This window comes from Acinonyx jubatus, chromosome D1, assembly GCF_027475565.1.
Source record: "Acinonyx jubatus isolate Ajub_Pintada_27869175 chromosome D1, VMU_Ajub_asm_v1.0, whole genome shotgun sequence".
In the NCBI taxonomy this organism is placed as follows: Eukaryota; Metazoa; Chordata; class Mammalia; order Carnivora; family Felidae; genus Acinonyx; species Acinonyx jubatus.
In genome coordinates this window covers 87289994-87309836 of record NC_069390.1, presented here as the reverse complement: position 1 = coordinate 87309836, position 19843 = coordinate 87289994, and the positions used below count along the sequence as shown (strand labels likewise).

At 46.9% G+C, this 19843-nt stretch overlaps 1 protein-coding gene across 1 annotated transcript in view; it reads left to right on the top strand.

Moving 5' to 3' along the window:
- BARX2 (BARX homeobox 2) overlaps positions 1-14017 on the top strand; it is a 76266-nt gene extending 62249 nt beyond the window's left edge. The window contains exons 3-4 of the mRNA XM_015067266.3: positions 3526-3610; positions 12993-14017. Of these exons, the coding sequence (XP_014922752.1) occupies positions 3526-3610; positions 12993-13259 (352 nt within the window). The 3' untranslated portion in view covers positions 13260-14017. The remainder of the gene's footprint in view (positions 1-3525; positions 3611-12992) is intronic.
- Positions 14018-19843: the final 5826 nt, after the last annotated feature.

Here is a 19843-nt window from a genome sequence, read left to right as displayed (position 1 = left end):
TGGGGATCGGGAAGGTTTCTCAGAGGAGGCAGCATTTACGAAGAGCTTTGATTCCAGAGGGAATGGCACTCAGAGGCAGAGAGGCACGTCTCCCTGTTGAGGGAAATGCAAGTGGTAGGAACATCTCCAGATGAAGGTGCATGTGTGGGCGTGGCCAGAGATGAGGCCGTGGGGATGGGAAGGCTCGTGGGCCTGGCCCAAGAATGCAGACTTTGTCTAGGCTGTCCATCAGCAGCCACCAAGCACTGCGAATGACATGGCCAGGTTGACATTTTAGACTCCTCACTTTGGTGGCACCGTAAGTGATTGATTTGAGAGGGAAGCGATGGAGCAGGAGAATGGGAGTCCAGGGATAGTCACTGAACACCCGAGTGAAGGTGGTGACAGTGGGCACACAGAGGGGAGAAGAGATTGGAACAGTTTTGAAGGTGGAATGGACAGAACTGACACTGGCATGAAGAAGAGAGGAGAGAGTGGGAATTCTGCGCTTCCAGGATCGGGCCACCGTAACTGCAGGTGTGCAAGGCAGAGGACAGACTGGGTTTGGTGGGGAAAGAGTGAGTTCTGTTTGAACTTGAGCATCTGAGGAGCCTTTGGGTGGACAGTGGAGACGTGGCTGTGAACTGGGGATTAACAGAAGGGATCTCTAGGCATCAGCAGCAATTTCGGTACCCCCGGCATGTGATGGAGAGCCTCGGGGATGTGGGCAAGCAGGTGAGGTGGGCGCATTATTTACCACTTGTGTAGTGGTTTACCAGAAGGGCTTCAACAGGGTAAAACTTTAGGCTTATGTTCTAGAAGCCAGAGGATTCGTTAACAGAAATGTTAGTTCCTAATAAAGCTCCTGGGACTTCCGGTACCTGCCCAGGCACCTCTCAGGTGACCTACGTAGGATTGATTCACTTGCCTGGGGAGAAGGACACCATCTGGTTGGCATGGAAGCTGCCGCCTTAACCCGCCCTCTCCCGTGTTCCTCACCTCCCTATGTACGTGACCAGGGCCATGAGCACTCCCTCCTCCCACAGCTTTCTCCCTCTTCCCCTTTGTTTGTTTCTCCAGTTTCCTAGGTGACCCCATTTAAGCGAATATGCAGGGAAGTGAGAATTTGTAACGGTGGCAGGTAATGAGAGAAAGCTGATGACAGTGAAGCTGTTTCTGTAGCCAGAGTGAGTCAGGGGTGCATTTTTCCCAAGTGAGCTAATGCCATGTGCTAACACAACGCACAGAGCTGCGAACTGAGCCTTCCATTGACTAATGCACCTGATGGCCTCAGGTGAACCGGGCTGGAAGGCGTGGTGGGAGCCTGGGAGACCAGAAGCCTGTGGCATGGCCCCCTGGGTCCTTGGTTCTTCATGAATGACTGCCTGGGAAACAGCTCTCCGTTAGCGGGGGAGACCTAAGTGCTGTTGGCACCGGGGCTTTATTAGCTTCAGTCTGTTAATCACTTTCAATAAAACTGTTAGCTTCCAGGAGCCCTTTTCCTGGGACGGCCAGACATACATGAATGCAGATTTAAGACAGGTTCTGAAGTTCCTCGGAGAAATACTGTGTTTAGTATTGGAGGTTTAAATTGTGCACTCTAGTTGGAGCAGGGGGGCTGGGTAGTGCACCCGGCAGTACCAGGAATTAGCACCTGGAACCTTCATTGCTGATACCCATTGGCCTTCCTGATAGTGATATGTTGCTTGTCACTCTCACGGGGAAGATAGTTGGAGCTGAGAACTCACACCTGGGAGTCCCTAAGGCTCAGGTTCTTGGCTCTGAAGGTTTGTGTGAGATAAGGGACCTTAGATCCACAAATTATGATCCTTAGAAACCTCAGAATTGTAATCCTCAGGATCCTGGGACCCTTGAAAGTGGTGACCCCTGCTCATTATATCAAGGGTGCTCATCCCAAATTAGTGCTCTAGCTGTCCATACTTCTGCAGTGACCCAGGTTGGAGCCACAGGGAGACAGCTAGGGTTGGCTCAAGGAGGCGGTCCAACCAGTTGATGCTCAGGTAGACCTGGGGTTCTTAACAAAGTAGGTCAACAAAGTAGTTGTAATCTTGAGGACTGGGTTTGGAAGCCTGGTTCTTTTTCACATTTAATATGCTCCAATCGGGTTGTTTGCTACACCTTATGATGTGGCACCCACCCCTGCATTCTTCTCCACAAAAGCTTGAGTGAGGACTTCCCTTTGACAGATCTAACTTGTACAAAAATATGGTGGGTGGAGGGGAGCCCCTATACAGGAGGAGGACTAGAAGACAGACGTAAGCAAGTTTGAATTCTGGCTCCACTTCTCACTCTAGGATCATCTACCAAGGGTCAGCAAAGTTTTTCTTGTACAGGGTCAGCGAGAAAATATTTTCGGTTTTTTGGGCCATATAGTCTTTGTCTCCACCATTCAACTCTCAGGCTGTAGCATGAAAGCCGCCACGGACAGTACATAACAAAACTTTATTTACAAAAGCAGGTAGCAGACAGGATTTAGCCATGGTTAACAAGAGATTCTAGTCTCTCCAAGCTTCAAATCTCTCATCCATAAGATGGGGAATAATTGTACCTACTTCACAGCACTGTGAATGAAAGAAATAAGACAGCATATGTCAGGGGCTTAGCACGGGGGCCTGGGTACTCAAGAAATAGTTGCTCTGTTGTCAGAAGTAGCTCCAACCTCACACCTCCCAGGAATGGCTTTGACATTCAGGACTTTTCAGAAGGCTACAGAGAAATGCAGAACCATGGTTAAAAGCAGAATGGGAAACAGGAGGGGCTACTGATTTAATTTCATTTGGAGTCTACCATTATAACAGTTTAGGGCAGCTACAAGGAATGAATCAATCCATCAGAAGGTATTTTTGAGCAGGAATGAATCAATACATCAGAAGGTATTTTTGAGTCCTTGGTCTGGCTTTAGAATGTGATAGGCACATTTGTGGACTCTGCCCTTGCAGTTGAGTCAGGGAGGCACAAGTTATTCATGTGAAACAGTTAGAGAACACTTGAGAATGTGGAGCCACCTCGGTGAGGGCTGACAGTTGGGAAGGTACAGAGCAGATAATCCATGGGAGGTGTCATGGATGTGGGGAGGCTCACCTGGTTGGGGGGGGGGTGGAGAGTGGCTTGAGCCAGATCTGGGATGATGAGCAGGATTTTGACAAGGATGATAGGTCTTAACTTTTCCTTTCCAGTATGGATTTGGGGGTCAGAGCCCTTATTTTGTGTAGGATCCCAGTAAAGACTCTGTCAGGTCAGAAAGAGGACTTTTGCAGTCAAGGCTGAGAAATCCTCTTTGGGTCCAGTGTAGACAGTGAATGTTTCCAGGATGATTGCCCTAGGTATCTGTGGGTGTGGGCAACTGTTTTCTAGGTTCCAGAGTTTTATCCATGAGATTCTTGGAAAGTATAGTTTTGGGGGGAAGAACTGGTTTAATGGGGGATGTTCACACATTGATAGCAGAGCCAGAGTTGGTCAAAGGACCCCATCTCTACTGCCCTTTCCCTCCTTCCTCATCCTTCCTCTGTATCTCATGCCTTCTAGGTTGGACTTGGCCCAGTCTCTGGGACTCACTCAACTGCAGGTGAAGACTTGGTATCAGAACCGCAGGATGAAGTGGAAGAAAATGGTAAGAAAGAAGAGAGTGAGTCTCACCATGTGCCCATCATGATGGGAAAAATTCTTACTACAGGGCTGGTAAGGAGGCAGGAAGGACCATTTGGTGGTTTGGGTTCCAGAGAGTGTGATTCCTATCATGATGCTGGCTGTGGGGGGAGGCAGTTTGAACAGTCAGATAAGTCATTCCTCCTGACCTGGATTTCCTGACCAGAAGGATATTCTTTTTCACAGTTTCCTTAGAAATAAAAGAAAGCCCACAAGCTTCTCAGTTGCTAGTTTTAACCCCACCTGCTAGCCTTTTCAAAGAACTTCCTTCCCCCTCCCACCAGTAGCTTAGAATAGAAGTCAGTACTCTTTGTTTATAATGACATATAGGACCCATCTGTTGTTCCTGTAGCTCTGTGTCCTGTAATGCAGTGATTCTCAAACTTTAGTGGGTATCAGAGTAACCTGGGTTGCAGGCAAAAACGTAGAACTCTAGGAGCCTCCTAACACCCTGACTGCAGAGATCTGTGACAAGACTGGGAATGCATGTGCTAACAAGCTCCCAGCTTCCTCTGATGCACTTGATATAAGGACTACGGGGTCCCTAATACTGCTCTACCACCTAGCTAATGCCTCATTCCATCTTTGGTTTTTCAATGGACTGATGAACAGAAACATCTCTCTAAACAACCCCCCCCCAAAAAAAATCTACATCTCTTATATTTTGAGGAACTCAACTTCCTTAAAAAAAAAAAAAAACAGTTTGAAAGATGTGTTAAATCCAAACTTCCCAAGTAGTTGAGTGTTTCATTTCCAGTTTTGTAAACTGCAAGGGGAAAAGGTCAAAGCCCAGAGAACAGAGGTGAGCTGGGAAAAGAGGCTGGGAAGCAGCCTATTTTCTTTAGGGACCAGGAATACTCAGAAACCTCAGAATTGTAATCCTCAGAAACCTGGCACCTGGTCCTTTGTCAATCCTCACTGAATCCTACTGGTCCTTTCTTGTCTCGCATGGACCAGGGGGTCCAGGCCTGCTTGGTTTACATTCTAATTTGCTAACCCATCTGGTCATGCGCCTTCTTCTCTGGCATTTCAAAGGCTAGAATCTGATTTTTTTTTTTTATACAATCACTGGAGAATATTACCTTAGCTATTGGAGAATAGCTAAGGTAATTCTCCATCCCCTAGTTTTCAGGAAAACAGGTAAGCTGATAGATATTTTTAATAGCTAATAGATAGTGAGACATTGTCTCATTTTTTGTGTTTTTGTCCAGTAATTTTTTCTGAAAACTTTAGTTCTTGCTGTTGACTGCTAACAATGAGAAAAATAAATACGTTGTAAATTAATATTAATGGGAAACATTAAAAAAAAAAAAAAGCCAACAAGGCAGCATTTATCTTCCCGGAAGGAAATTCCTAGGCAAATCTCATCATTTCCTCTGGGAAGGCCTGAGCCTGAGCGGAAGGGATGTTCATGAAGGTGGAGGCCGTGTGGCTCGCGGAGTGCTTGCGAGGCGAGGCCTAGATGTCACTTGCGTGTACAAAACACACATACGCTGGGTGAATCAGCACGTGTGTCAGCCTCTCTTGTGAGCCATGCCTTGTCCTAGGCATTATGGGAAGTAACGAAATAAGATGTAAGCCTGCCTTCATGGCATTTGTGATCTAGCTGGGGAATCGAGGTCCAGGAAGCAGCCAGGGAGCACATGATGATGAGTTATAATTACTGGGCGGTGTATAAGCCCACAAGAGTTCAGAGGACAGGTATGTGAGAAGGGTGCCGGGAGAAGGTGCCGGATAAATGGGATTCAGTTAAATAGTGTTCATCGCAACACCTCGAGAATGCTAACACACACGTGAAAACGATGGCGGAAACCTCCTGGGGGACTGATCTCAGAAAGAACCAGATCTGGGAGTTAGAAACCCTGGGCCAAGTTCCCATGCCTGTCCCTCCCTGACTGATTTTGGGCAAGTCTGCCACCCACCTCCTTCCTCCGTCAATCATCATCGTCGACATCAATGTCTCCTGAGCGGCAGAGGCATTGTTGAAATCGGTTATCAGCAATCTCTTCGTGAGTCAGACGATTAATGAATTGACAGCTCGCCATCCCTGCCAGCACCGCCCGATGCCCGTGGGACGAGCGTGTGCCTTTGCCTCCGACGTCACTTGCTGGTCACCCGCCACTGTGCTACAGGCACAGTGTGAGCTGGTTATCCATGTCGTATAAGGCAAGATGGAAGTAAGTGAGCAGATTGAACCTCAGCGTGCCACAGGCCCACCACATTCAGGTCCCTTTAGGAAGCAAGAGCACCAAGCTCTCCATTCACCAGTTATTTATTGAGCATATATTGGAGCACCAGGCAATGGAGATGCAAAGGTAGGTCATGAACCCATCCGTTCCAAAATAAAATTAGAGCTAGATACTCAGTCAAGGAGGAGGAGACCGACCTGTAAAACTAGTAATCATTCAGAGTGATCAGGGCAACAGGGGGATTTACTGGGTTCAGAATCAGGATAGAGAAGGGAGGGCTTCACATTGGTTTTAGTGGGTGAATAGAAGTGGGACAAGCAAAGGTGGGAAAAGCGTCATGGGCAGAAATCCTTGGAGCACTTGAACTACTTCAGAATGGCCAGAGCTAAAAGGAGAGAGAGGGTCGTTGCTCAGTTTGTGGGTCTGAGTTCCGACTCCCCCAGAACAGCGAGCCATTGTTGGGGGCCTGAGCCTGATTGCCTCATGTTTTCCTGGTAAAACTCTTTCAAGGCTATCTCTTCAAGTACTGGGAGAAAAAGAAAAAGCTAATTGGGTAATAAAGATGTCTCAAGGCTAGTAACCTAATTGGAACTGGAAAAAGATTAGCACTTGATTCTGAGTTATTCACACGGCGGCCAACGATAGTGCTGCCAGAGGCCAGATAGCATCTCTGACTAGTTTTTACCGGTCAGCATTTGTAAGCTATAGCAGGTTGGGTAAATTTAATCTTGCACATTAGATGGGACGCTCACCCTCCACTCCATTTCTCTTTGGCTTTAGTTCCAGGAGGACCCAGAATGTTTTGCAACAGGCTGAAAGTGCCTCATTATTCAGTGATCTCTTTCAGCTCTAACACGCAGTTCTGTTCTGTGAGAGGATCCAAATGTATTCACCACCTTCCTGCCCCGGTCACAGAATTGGGTGGGCCACAGACCATGTACCATCATCAGCAAGTCTCCAGAATAGGCAACAATTCCACACAATGCTACCAGTTACTGTCTATGTAATCTTGAGCATGTTACTTAACCTCTGTGCGCCTGTTTCCTCGTTAGTACAATGCCTAATATACATGTACCTTATAGGGTTGTGGTGTTGACTGAGCTAATCCCTGTAAAGCTCTTACCACCATGCCTGCTGCATAGTATGCAGCTGAGAAATTTAGCTGCCACCCTCCTCCTCCTCTTCCTCATTTACCTATCCATGCTTTCGGAGGCCAGGAGACACAAGCTGAAATTTCCAGCTGAATGTTTCTTTTGGATGAGAGCGATCCTGGCTGTTTGTTCTTTCTCACTGAGCACTTGCTGGGTCGTCTCCCAGTCAGTGTCTTCGTGTTTGGGGCCCTGCTTGAGGCACCACTGGGCCTTTAGGGCAGAAAGGCTGCTGAACAGAGTGCTGGGAAGAGATTCATGCTGGAGAATCTGAACTTGCCTCTCACTGCTTGGGAACACTCATCAGTTTAGCAGACTCTCACTGCTCCAGAGAGCTGCAAATGAAGACAGAGAAAAAGGAGCAAAAAGCACCCCGGTTAATGAGTCCGTGGCCGAGCGTCTGCTGGGAGACTGCATAACTGCAGATGAATATTAGAAATAACAGGAGCACAGGGCTGCTCAGTGGTTGGCTCAGTTGGTTGGGCGTCCAACTTTGGCTCAGGTTGTGATCCCGCAATTCGTGAGGTCAAGCCCCGCATTGGGTTCTCTGCTGTCAGCGCAAAGCCCCCTTCAGTCCAGTCTTCTCTCTCTCTGCCCCTCCCCTGCTTGTGCTCTTGCTCTCTCTCAAAAATAAATAAACCTTAAAAAAAAAAAAAAGGAAAGAAAAGAAATAACAGCGGCACATTTTAGGTATCCTTCGTACATTATGCACAATGAGTGTTAGATTCAAATGGGCAGGGTTTTGTGTTCAAATCCCAGCCCTGCCCTCGGCTTGCTCTTTGACCACGACAAACCACTTCTGCCTGCTCGGTTTCCTGTCTGAGTAATGGAGGAGGTAGAGGGTTCCTCCCTGCATTGACATTACAGCTGTGCTGTCAAACTGCCTGTCCCTGACCCAAGCGCCTCGGGAAGGGAAGAGAGGCCTGTCCTGACATCTTCAGCAACAGAACATTTGAAAAACAGTTGTAAAACTCTAGTTTTAGAGCTCTGAGGCAGACTGGCAGCAGGCACAGCTAATAGACGTAGATGGTGTGCAAGCTGTTTTTCCAAGAGGCATGTGACCTCGAGAGCAGTGGGTTGTCTGACTCTCCCAACCGAGGGAACTAAACTGGCTTTAGGAGCCATTGGGAAGGAGGGATCTGGGGAGGAGGGCCACAGGGTGCAGCTCCTAGAGTGGGGCGGTTGTGAGATAATGGCACATCTCAGGTGTGCTGGGAGGCAGGGGGCCAGAGGTTGAGTGCGGGAAGCAGCCAAGAGGGTAGTTATCTCCTAATTACTGCTTGTGCTGGAATGTTTTATTCCATTTAGAAAATGGTCTGATTGTTTTTATTATTATTTTTTTTCATGCGGTAGGAAAACAGCCAGGTGGGGTCTATCCAAGCTGTGTGGGTGGTGTTCTCTAATTGCTGGGCTGGACTTTCTTTTGCCAATTAGGTGGCTTCCTTAGACCTGCCCTTTTATAACTTGATTACTATATGGGGCAACTTAATTTTGTATAACCTCTTTTATACCAAGTGGAGCTGCTTTCAACATGTCAATTCCATCTTGGCACATCTGGGTGCTTTCAACAGCCTACACTCAGACTGAATTAAAAATCAGATGCTGACTTATGTGAAAAGGAATATATAGGGACGCCTTCTCCCCAGAGGTGGATTCTGTCAGCATGTATCCCTTGTTAGAGGTCCCCTTTATATCTCTGTGTTTGCTGTTTGCATGGAAAGTACAGTGGCCAAGCAGATTCCTGGCTAGAAGGAGGTGTTTACTGAGAGCTAATGGGTTTCCTCGTGCCATATACAAAAAATAAAGTGAACCCCAGACCTAAATGTAAAAGCTAAGACTGTAAAACTCTTGGAAGAAAATTTAAGAGTAAGTATGCACAGCCTTGGATTTGGCAAAACCTGCTTAGCACACTAAAAGCACAAGCAACAAAAGAGAAAATAAACTGGGCTTCATCAACATTAAAAACCTTTGTGCTGTAAAGGACATCCTCAAGAAAGCAAAAAGACAATACACAGAATGGGAGAATGCATTTGCAAATCTTGTATCTGATAATGGACCTGTATCCAGAATGTATAAAAAGCTATTACAACTCAGTAATAAAAAGACAACCAGATTTTCAAATGGGCAAAGGATTCTTCTTCTAAAGAAGACACAGAGCTGGCCCATAAGCACAGGGAAAGATGCCAAACGTCGTTAGTCATCAGGGAAGTGCAACTTACACGGGAGACCACTTCCTACCCACCGGCATGGCTATAACCACAAAGATAGAATATCAAGTATTGGTGAGCATATGGAGAACTGGAACCTTCATATACTGCTGATTGGCATGGTGCCACTGCTTTAGAAAACAGGTCTGGAAGCTCGTCAAAAAAATGTAGTGACCCTCTGACCAGCAATTCCATTTGTAGGTATGTACCCAAAAGAACTGAACAGATACTTCTATACCCATCTTCATGGCAGCACTGTTCACAGCAGCCAAAAGGTAGAAGCAACCCAGGTGCCCATCAATTGACGCATGGGCAGATGGAATGTGGCATATCCATACAGTCTATATTAGTTGGCCATAAAACGGAATTGAAATATCGATATATGCTACAACATGGATGACCCTTGAAAACATTATGCTGACTGAAAAGAAGCCAGTCACAAAGGATGACATATTGTATAACCTAATTCATATGAAATGTCCAGAGTAGGAAAATTTGTGGAAACAGAATCAAGATCAGTGGTTGCCTAGGGTTGGGGAGCAGGGGCTGGGGAGAAATACAGAATGACTGTTAACGAGTGTGGGGTTTCTTTTGGGGGGCAATGAAAATGTTCTAAAATTGGATTCTGGTGATAGTTGTACAATTCTGACTGTACTAAAAATCACAGAATTGTCGATATGAATGGATGAAGTGTATGGTATGTGAATTATATCTCAGTAAAGCTGTTTTAAAAAAAGAACCTATGGTTTATTGAATTCATTCATTCTTACAATTTGGCACTGGAGATCCTGTGCTCCTCTCAAAGGAAAGAGTAAGTATTTAGTGACTGCAGAGATGTAGTTAGTAGTTGCTTGCCTAGAGCCTGACGCAAGGGATAGATGTAGGATTCACCTTCAAGGAGCCTCTGTTCAACTACGGAAGGTAAGATTAAGCTAGTTATGTAAGCAGCAAAAATATAGTTCCCTCCTAATTATCTGTGCTAATCCAGGTACTCCTGAAGCCCTTCTCACTAGCTGCTGAGAAAATCAACAACTAAACCACACCAGAGTACAGAGCCAGTGGAAGGACTGTCTGTTATGTTCTAAAGTAACACATAAATATTTTTAGAGTTACCCCTTCGTAAGTCATGGTACCCTTGCGAACATCACACACTGGGATAATAATGTGTGAGATCAGCAAAGGCCATTTGGGATACTGTTATTTTGCTTGCTTTATATCTTTCTTCACCTCTAGGAAAAGGCTTGTTGTTCAATACCAGTTATTGAATGCCTGCTATGTGCAAGGGCTGAGTGGGTGGGACAGGCAAGTAAACATGCAGTGACAGTGGTTTATGAAAAGTGCTCGCATGGAGGGAGTGTAAGAGCTCATAGGGCACATGGTGGAGGGTGTTGGACTTCCACTTGGGAGATCACAGAAGGCTCCCAGGAGAAGCACTGTCTAACCTGAGTTAACCAGATGAGGAGGGTGGGAGGCCTATTCTGGACCGAGGAAATCTGCCATTCAGAAAAAGTTCTTGTTGTTTCCAGTACACTATCTGTTGGTCACCCTGTGAGATAAGGTATTATTATCTCTGTTTTGCAGATAAGGAAACTGAGGCTCAGAGTCTTTAAAGAACTCTGAACTCTCCCAAAGACAAAACAGAAAAGTAACAGAGTTAGCATTTAATCTAGTTATTCTGCTTTCAAAGCGAGCTAGAACTTTCTATTCTCTACTACATCCTTGAACACTATAATTCTATATTTCTTTTTTTTGTTTGTTTTTAAACACGTTTTTGAAATGTACATCCAAGTTAGTTAACATATATAATAGGGTAATAATAATTCAGGAATAGAATTTAGTGATTCATCATTTACATATAACACCCAGTGCTCATCCCAACAAGTGCCCTCCTTAAAGCCCATTGCCCATTTAGCCCATCCCCCCACCCAACACCCTTCCAGTAACCCTCAATTTGTTCTCTGTATTTAAGAGTCTCATGGGGCACCTGTGTGGCTCAGTCGGTTAAGCGTCCAACTTTGGCTCAGGTCATGATCTTGCTGCTCATGGGTTTGAGCCCTGCATTGGGCTCTGTGCTGACATCTCAGAGCCTGGAGCCTGCTTTGGATTCTGCATCTCCCTCTCTGCCCTTCCCCCACTCACACTCTGTCTTTCTCTCTCAAAAATGAATAAATATTAAAATTTTTTTAAAGAGTCTCTTATGGTTTGTCTCCCTCTCTGTCTTTATATTATTTTTGCTTCCCTTCCCTTATGTTCATCTGTTTTGTATCTTAAATTCCACATATGAATGAAATCATATGATACTTGTCTTTCTCTGACTGACTTTGCTTAGCATAATACATTCTAGTTCCATCCATTTGTTGCAAATGGCAAGATCTCATTCTTTTTGATCACTGAGTGATATTCCATTGTATATATATACCACATCTTCTTTATCTGTTCATTAGTCAATGGACATTTGTTGTCTTTCCACACTTTGGCTATTGTCGATAGTGCTGCTATAAACATTGGGGTGCATGTGCCCCTTTGAAACAGCGCACCTGTATCCTTTGGATAAATATCTAGTGCAATTGCTGGGCCATAGGGTAGCTCTATTTTTAAGTTTTCGGGGAACCTCCATCCTGTTTTCCAGAGTGGCCACACCAGTTTGCATTCCCACCAGCAGTGCAAAAGGGTTCCTCTTTGTTCACATCCTCGCCAACACCTGTTGTTGCCTGATTTACTCATTTTATCCATTCTGACAGATGTGAGGTAGTATCTCATTGTGGTTTTGATATGGATTTGCCTGATGATGAGTGATGCTGAGCACATTTTCATGTGTCTGTTAGCCATCTGGATATCTTCTTTGGAAAAGTGTCTGTTCATGTCTTTTGCCCATTTCTTCACTGGATTATGTCTTTTGGGTGTTGAGTTTGATAAGTTCTTTATAGATACAATTCTATATTTCTTACATTTTTTTCTGATTACAGAAATATACGATCATTGTTTGAAAAAAATTAGAAAATACAAAAAAAATTTAAAAATGATTGATGATCTTGATACTGCAAACAAGGTGGTATATAGTTGTCTGTCCTCTAGTTTGGATTATGCTGGTATAACCTGTTTTCCACAAAAGTATATTAATAATATTTCCCATATCACTAAACATTCTCCTACATAATAACTGTAATGGTTATCAAGTATTCTGTGTTTGGGATATACTATAATTATCTACCCAATCATATAGCAGAAATTTAGAGTATATTTCCCCCAGTTTTTGCTGTTAAAACCAATTCTTTGATGAACATTTTTTGCAGATCAATCTTTACATCAGTCTTTGATGACTTCCTTAGGCTTAATTACTAGAAGTGGAATTTTTATGTCAGAGTGTACACATTTTAAGACTTTTGATTTGAATTCTCAGATTGCCTTTTGAGATGGTTGTACCCTTTACACTTCCATACTGGAGTATGAGTATTTTTTTCTTCCTGCTTGCTATAAATACTGTCTTTTTCTTTTAACTTGTCAACTTGATAGAAATCACAGTAATATTTTAATTTTTTATTTCTTTCCTTACCATTGAAGTTGGATTTTTTAAATGTGTTTGTGATCATTTTATTTAATGCCAAAATATGTAATATTGACGGAAAATGAGTAATGAACATTTAACGAATGAAAATGTCTTTATACCCTAGAAGTGATGAGTTGAAAATCCTTTTTGCCAGGCCATCACTGCTGGGAATGGATGGTATAGATGCTCTTGACTGGGAAAGAGGAGGGAGGAAGTTCTTTATTAGATTTAATGACCATCCTTTTTTCCCATATAGGTTCTTAAAGGTGGACAGGAAGCACCCACAAAACCCAAAGGTCGTCCCAAGAAGAACTCCATCCCCACCTCAGAAGAGATTGAAGCTGAAGAGAAGATGAACAGCCAGGCCCAGAGCCAGGAGCGCCTTGCACCCTCCCAGAGACAGGAGGAGCTCTGTGACACACAGGAAGCAAAAGCATGCGATGTCCCCTTAGAGATGCCAGAGCCCCCAGGCCAGCCCCGAGAGTTGCCAGTAGCCTCTTCGGAACCCCCACCATCAAGCTAAAATAAAACTCTTTGGGGGGAAGGGGGAGATGGGGAGGAATGGAAAGAGAAGGCAGGGAGAATAGGGAACCTCTTCCCAAAGCCTGGTAAACTCGGTGGGGGGGAGGGGGACAAGAGATCCGCGCCCCCCTCTCTCCCACGGGTCTCAGTGGTTTTCATCACAAGCATTTGATGAAGACTTGGCTTGCCTTAGGCCTTTCTGTTCCTGAAAGGCTGCTTTAGCCATGGGATGCCCTTGACGAAGGGAAACAGTGCCTTGGAACTGCCTGCCCCCACTGGGGTGGTGGCTTCGGGGCTGGGTGCAAGAGGCCTGCCCATGTTGCGAGCCCCACCTGGCGTGGTGGAGGACTGCTCTGGCTCTTTCCCTGCCAGCCTCTGGGCAGCCCGGCGTCCAAGCAGAGAGAGATGGAGAAGCTTGGGCAGCACGCCTGGCTTCCTTGCTGACTCAGCACTTAACTTCTGTAGTTTTGAAAGAGAATTTAATGGTTTTGGTTGTTTTTTTGGGGGGGGGTGGGTGGGGCCGGTGAGGGCGGACAAAGAAAAGTTGGGGGAAGGGAGTTCTGAATTATTAGACTTGTTTCTGAATAAAGTTTGTTTGAAGACTCGTGTGCCTTTGTACCCATTACAAGATGGTCAGGTGACCTGAGAACGGATACGCCTTGTTTTTCTTGCTTTTTTGAGTTGCCATCCCTGAAGCTGCAACGCAGATATGTTAAGAAAACTTTTATTTTTTAATGAAAAATAAATCTTTCAAAAGGATTGGGTGTTTGGTTTCTTCAGGGGAGTATATTTAGCCCTTTCTGAATATGTCTTCTGGAAAGAAAGACCCAGAGAGCTAGCCTGGCTCCCTGGGCTTTAATTTCCCCCGCTGTCAAATAAAAGATTGGGCTCTGCCCACCACCCCTCCCACTGCCTTCTGCCAGAGTCGCTCAGCCATCAGCCACTTTACACTGTAGCCTTCCAACTGTAAACATTCCTTTACTTTTTTGAAGAGATGGTAAATGTATTTCTTTCAAAAATCCAAAAAAAAAAAAAAAAGACTTGCTCCCCACCTCCACCCTGCATAGGTAACCATTTTTATTGGTTTCTTGTTCATCTTTCTTTAAACATGGATGTTTAAAATTGGATCATTTGGATGATGGGCTCCGCCACTTTTAACAAAAGGAGATTTGAGAGCTCCTTGCTAGATGTGCTCTGCGATTCGAAATTTAAAATGATTCCCCAGCTTTCAGTAAGACCAGGAAAGAGGGGACTCCAGACTCGCTGAAGAACTGTGACCATCTCTTTGTCGCGCCCGCTGGCCCAGAGGCCTGACCTCACTGGGGTCCCCTTGATCTGCATTTCCCTGCACGCTCCCTGCTGATGTCCTGCTGGGCAGAGCGCCCACCCTGCACGCTGGCAGCTCACCATCCCACAGTCACTCTGGGCTCAGGGAAACGTAAACCAGCTTTTAGTCATGGCCTCCACTAGAGAGCAAAACGTGTTGCTTGTTCTGTGAAACAAATCACGTAATTCTTTTCAAAGGTACGTGGGACCGATCTGCTTGTTTTCGGTAATCCGGCTGCCCGCTTCCCTCCATTAACACCGACAACGAGAGAGACTGCGACTTTGATTTGGCGAAGCAATGCTTTCATCCCCTTCGCTATTGAGATCAGCAAAAAGAAAGCAGTCTTTTTCTTACGTCTTGTGAACAAAGGAGGTAAGGATTTGGCCTCCGAGAACCAGTTTGTGCAGACCACACCCAGCCGTGTGTGAGGTTGCTCGCCCTGTGCGTGCAGAAAGCTGCCTCCTGCACCTCTAGCCCACCCCGAGGTACAGCTTTATGATCTGCCTACCGTGCGGTGACCCAGGGAGCCGGAGGATACACGTGGGCACAGTAAGCGGGTGGGCCTGTGCCAGTCTGGTCTCACTCCTAAGGAACTGCACTGTCCTGTTCAGCCCCATCCCAGAAAACTTTTCATTTGGATGCTGTTTTCCTGTGGTGGTTTTCGGGCTCTTGTCCAGGGCTCTCATACTGTTCTTTCTTTCTTTTTTTTTTAATGTTTATTTATTTTTGAGACAGAGACAGAGCATGAGCTGGGGAGGGTCAGAGAGAGAGGGAGACACAGAGTCCGAAGCAGGCTCCAGGCTCCGAGCTGTCAGCACAGAGCTGGACGTGGGCTCGAACTTGCGGACCGCGAGATTGTGACCCGAGCCGAAGTCGGAAGCTCAACCGACTGAGCCACCCAGGTGCCCCTCATACTGTCCTTTTCTGACGTGTCTGGTAGTGACGGTCATCACACCAGATATGTGCACACACACACACACACACAGTGGCACTGTTTCTTTAATTTTTTTTCTTGTTTATTTTTGAGAGAGAGAGACAGAGCACGAGTGGGGAGGGTCAGAGAGAGAGGGAGACACAGACTCTAAAGCAGGCTCCAGGCTCTGAGCTGTCAGCACAGTGCTCCTGGCATGGGGCTTCAACTCATGAACCACGAGATCATGACCTGAGTCGAGGTTGGAAGCTTAACCGAGCCACCCAGATGCCCCACACAGGCACTGTTTCTGACTTGAGGCCCTTAGTCCTTGGCCTGTCATCTGTATTGTTTCTAGGGGTTGGAGGTATTTCAGTGGAGGGTTTAAGACCTCTGATGATCTTCCTGGTATTTTGGAAGCCTTGAGCCCAGTGTCACCTCCACTTGGGAGCCCTGGGTTTGTCCTCTGGCCTCAGCTCTGTGTAGTCTTGCCCTGTGACTCCAAGATGGGTCAGGGCTGGGCCTTGAGAAGAGTGGGCAGTGATTCCACACCAAGCCCTGCTCTCCCTCCATCTTTCCCTTTTCCTTCTAGTCTTTTCCATATTACCTCTACTTCCCAAGATACGTGATGGTACCCAGAAACCAACTCCGTAAGTTGTCTGAGGTGTGGTGACTAGGAGGCCGTGTGGCCTTTGCTAAACGAAAGCATTCTCTCCCTTGTCTGGTGTGCAGGATGGTGACACCATGAGGGTTCAGGGTCTTATTCTAGGGTCTGGCCACCTGATGCTTTCTGAGAATTTCCAGAGGAAGGGAGAGAGCTGAGGCCAACTGCCCACACAAGGAAGCAGACCACAGAGACCTTGGCCCTTACTTCTCAGTGTCTCTGAGCATCGGAGAATGCTTTCACAAGCACTTTTAGCTGATGCCGCCCCCTCAGGCTGTGAAATGGGCTATTTCTTCCAGTTTTATAGGAAGCCTATTAACCAGAGAGAGGTTACCTTGTATCTCTGTCCCTGGGTTACAGAGCTGGTCAAGAGCCATGCTGAGAACCAGCCCAGGGGCCAGATTCCCTGCTGGGACCTTAGAGGTTAGCACTCCCTCCCAAGGCCACAAGGGGCTGTCAGGGGGGAGGGGGTGGGGGTGGGGTTCAGCAGCAGTGTGCCCCACAAGTCAGCCTCGTCCTAGGCAGGGAGGGGCTGGGGGCTTTCCTGGCTACCTAAGGTGAGGCTGCCGGAAGCCACCGCCTCTGCTCCCAAACCCTTGCATCTTTTATGTTAGAGAGCAAGGATTCCTGGAGCAGGTTCTAGACTCTCAGTAAGTGTCCCAAGTGTGTGTACCTAACAATGGGTTGGGGTTCTGGGTCACCGTACCCTCTGATTTGCTTCTACGTAGTCTACAAAGGTTGGCTGAGACATAAGGCTCAGACCTGGCCTGACTCAAACAATAACCAAATGGGTTCCATGCTGTGAGCCTGTAGTCCTTAAATTAGTCCAAAGAGATATATCAGAAACCAGCCCTCACTAGGCTGGTTTTAAGTTTTCCTCAGAGACTAGTCCGGTCTAGAGCTGTCTTAGAGATGGGGTCTGGGGACCTCTGTGACCTCCTCTTCCCTTCCTCAGGTGGTTCAAGTTCCCTGTCCCTTTCATGACCTTTCAACTTGGTTCCACCCGGCCTTGCCCCACGCCCTGGGCTGGGCTGGGCTGGGCTGGACTTACAGGGTATGAAGCTCTTTCCTCAACAGGTTGTGCTTTGTCAGCCAGGTCACATGCTGTCCACTCAGCAGAAAATGAGCAGGGACTTTGCAGGACCGGAGTAAAGACTGTCCAAAGGGGTCCTCCCCCATCTCTCTCCTGCCTGGGCCAGCCTCTTAGGTTAGGTGACTGCCTGATCCTCCCAGCAATTTCTGTAGATGCCGCCTAAATCTTAACCCCTATCATGTCATGCCCATCTTTGAAGGGCAGGAGCTATTGGGTTAGAGGGCTGAAATTTGCCTTGTACCAAAAAAAAAAAAAAAAAAAAAAAAAGGCAAACTTGTTCCTCAGGATTTCTGTTCACTGAATTGCTCTTATGTTTGCCTAAAGCCCTGAGGGGCTGCTGTGGCTCTTTGTCTGGGTGGGTACCCACTTCACTCCTCTCTTCTCCGTTGCATCTTCCAGAGAGAGGCCACCCTCCTCTCTCTGTCTCTCTCTCTCTCTTTCAGTCCCACTCTGAGGGACTGTACCCAAGCTGCTCTGTGCCCAGGAGACAATGTCCTCTCTCTGACCTGCCTTGGCTCCCCTCTCCCTTACCCTTCTCAGTCATGTCTTCTTGCTCCTTATTTACCTCACCTCTTCTCCAGTCTAACCTGTTCATTCCTTTCCACCTCTTCCTCTTCATCCACCTGTTTTCATCAACACCATGGTCCTGCCATATTTCCAAAGAGGACATGGATTAGCTTAAATTCCTTGTTCTGAGTTCCTTTTCCTGTGCTGAGGGTCCCAAGGCCCGTGGGTACGTAATGAGAGGATCTGGAGGCTCCTGGTATCCTGTCGACATCTTCCTTCGATGTCCAGAGGCTTTGGGTTTTTAATGGTCTGGTGGGCACAACTCGCTGTCACAAAGCCTTGTGGTCCCAAATCATGAAGCAACTCTCCTGGTCATTGGCCATTGTTAGAGCCACACTCATTGGCTTTAGGGCCGAGGGATGCCAGCACTTTTCCAACACAAGAGAGAAGGCAGAGGAAAAGATCTTTGGTGTCCATGGAAACATTCCCATCACCCAAGGGAAGCAATGCTTGGCCCATTTCCCCAGGACCAAAGAGGGCAAAGAATGATCAGGAGCCCATACTTGGCTCATGGTCAAAGGTCAATCTATCCCCTCCCTCCCCCATTTTGCTAATTCTTTTAGAAGAAGTATTGACAGGGCTCTGAGGAAAATACCCTCAGAAGAATTTTCCTCAAGGAGATCACAGGCAGTGTTGCAGGGGGCAGTCTGAGAGGAAGAGAATGCCTACTGAGACATTGGTCTAAAACAAAAATTAAAATCCCATCTATACCAAAATCAAATCTAGTAGCTGGTGGTGGGTTGGTGAAGTTGTTTGACCTGATGATTCATTCACAAGGTAATATGGAGAAATGGCTAAAGGAAGGTGAGTGCATCCTAAAGTATGCCTGGGAGGGCTATGGTGGGAAGGTTGCAGTGTACCCAGGGGCTCAGCTTTGAGGACTGCAGCCAAATCTAAAACTTTGGGATGGGCAGTAGCCAGAGACATCCTTTCCGCCCACAGAGGGAGAAACTGAGAAAGACAGCAGTCATTTGAGAGAGGGCCCCGAGCCAGCCGGATGGGAGGCCAGTGCTGGGGTCCTCCGCCCTCTGGAAGCAGGGTGCTCTGGGCTTCTGTCTCCTTAAGTAGCACTAGCCACAGTTCAGATGCTTGCTCAGCATCTATCCTGTGCCTAATACCATGCTAATGTGGGGTCGGCGGGGGGTGGAGAGGTGGGGTGGGGGACAGGGTACAAAGGAACAGGGACCTGCCCTCAAATAAGTTAAAATCCTGTTGGAGAAACTCCTACTTTACTGGGTTTGGAAAAGCAGCAGGGATTCCAAAAAGAGTTTTGAGGTATTTACACCTGCCCTTCCCTGCGAGATGGCATTCTTCCAGGGCAAGAAAGGTGATTTAGTGTCCTCACCAGGCTAGTTCCACTAAGGGTGGTGGTGGGGGGGGTGTTAATATTTTAAGTAGGCCCCTTGTTCACCTGGAAGGGTGATTAACACTGGAACAACAGGTGTTTGCTAGATTCACCTGAATGTGCCTTTAATCCTGGATTGTCACCCAAATCCTGGGTGGTTTGGGGCTGGTCATTCCATCCGTAATCCGGGCGCAGATGCTGAAAGGAAGGCGCTTGACTCCAGCCTGCCTTCATCTCCTTGCCTTCCACACTTGCCTCCCCAGTGGGCAGTGGATGCCAGTGGCCTTTCCTGTGTCTTCTCCCACCCATCTGGCTGTGCCCACCCGGCCGTGCCCTGGAGTGGCCTCTACCCAGGGCTCCCAGTCAGCCTCTCATATCTCCAAGTCCACAGTGGCTGGGTGGGGACGAGGCCGCCACTGACTGCTGAGGGGGTGGTGGTAAATCACTGTGACAGGCTCCTTTCATACCTGACCTCCTTTCTTTCCCAAACCCACTTCCCTTCTGTTTATTTTTGTTGCAGATTTATTAGACACGCAGTTAAGTGCCCATTTAGCTCTGCAAACTGTCATCACGCCTGCTTTATGAATAAGATCATTCACTGACAAAACCCTTTAAGCCTTTTTTTAAAAGAAGGTGGGGAGGAATGGGGCCGAGGAGAGGAGGAGGAAATAGTGCCCCA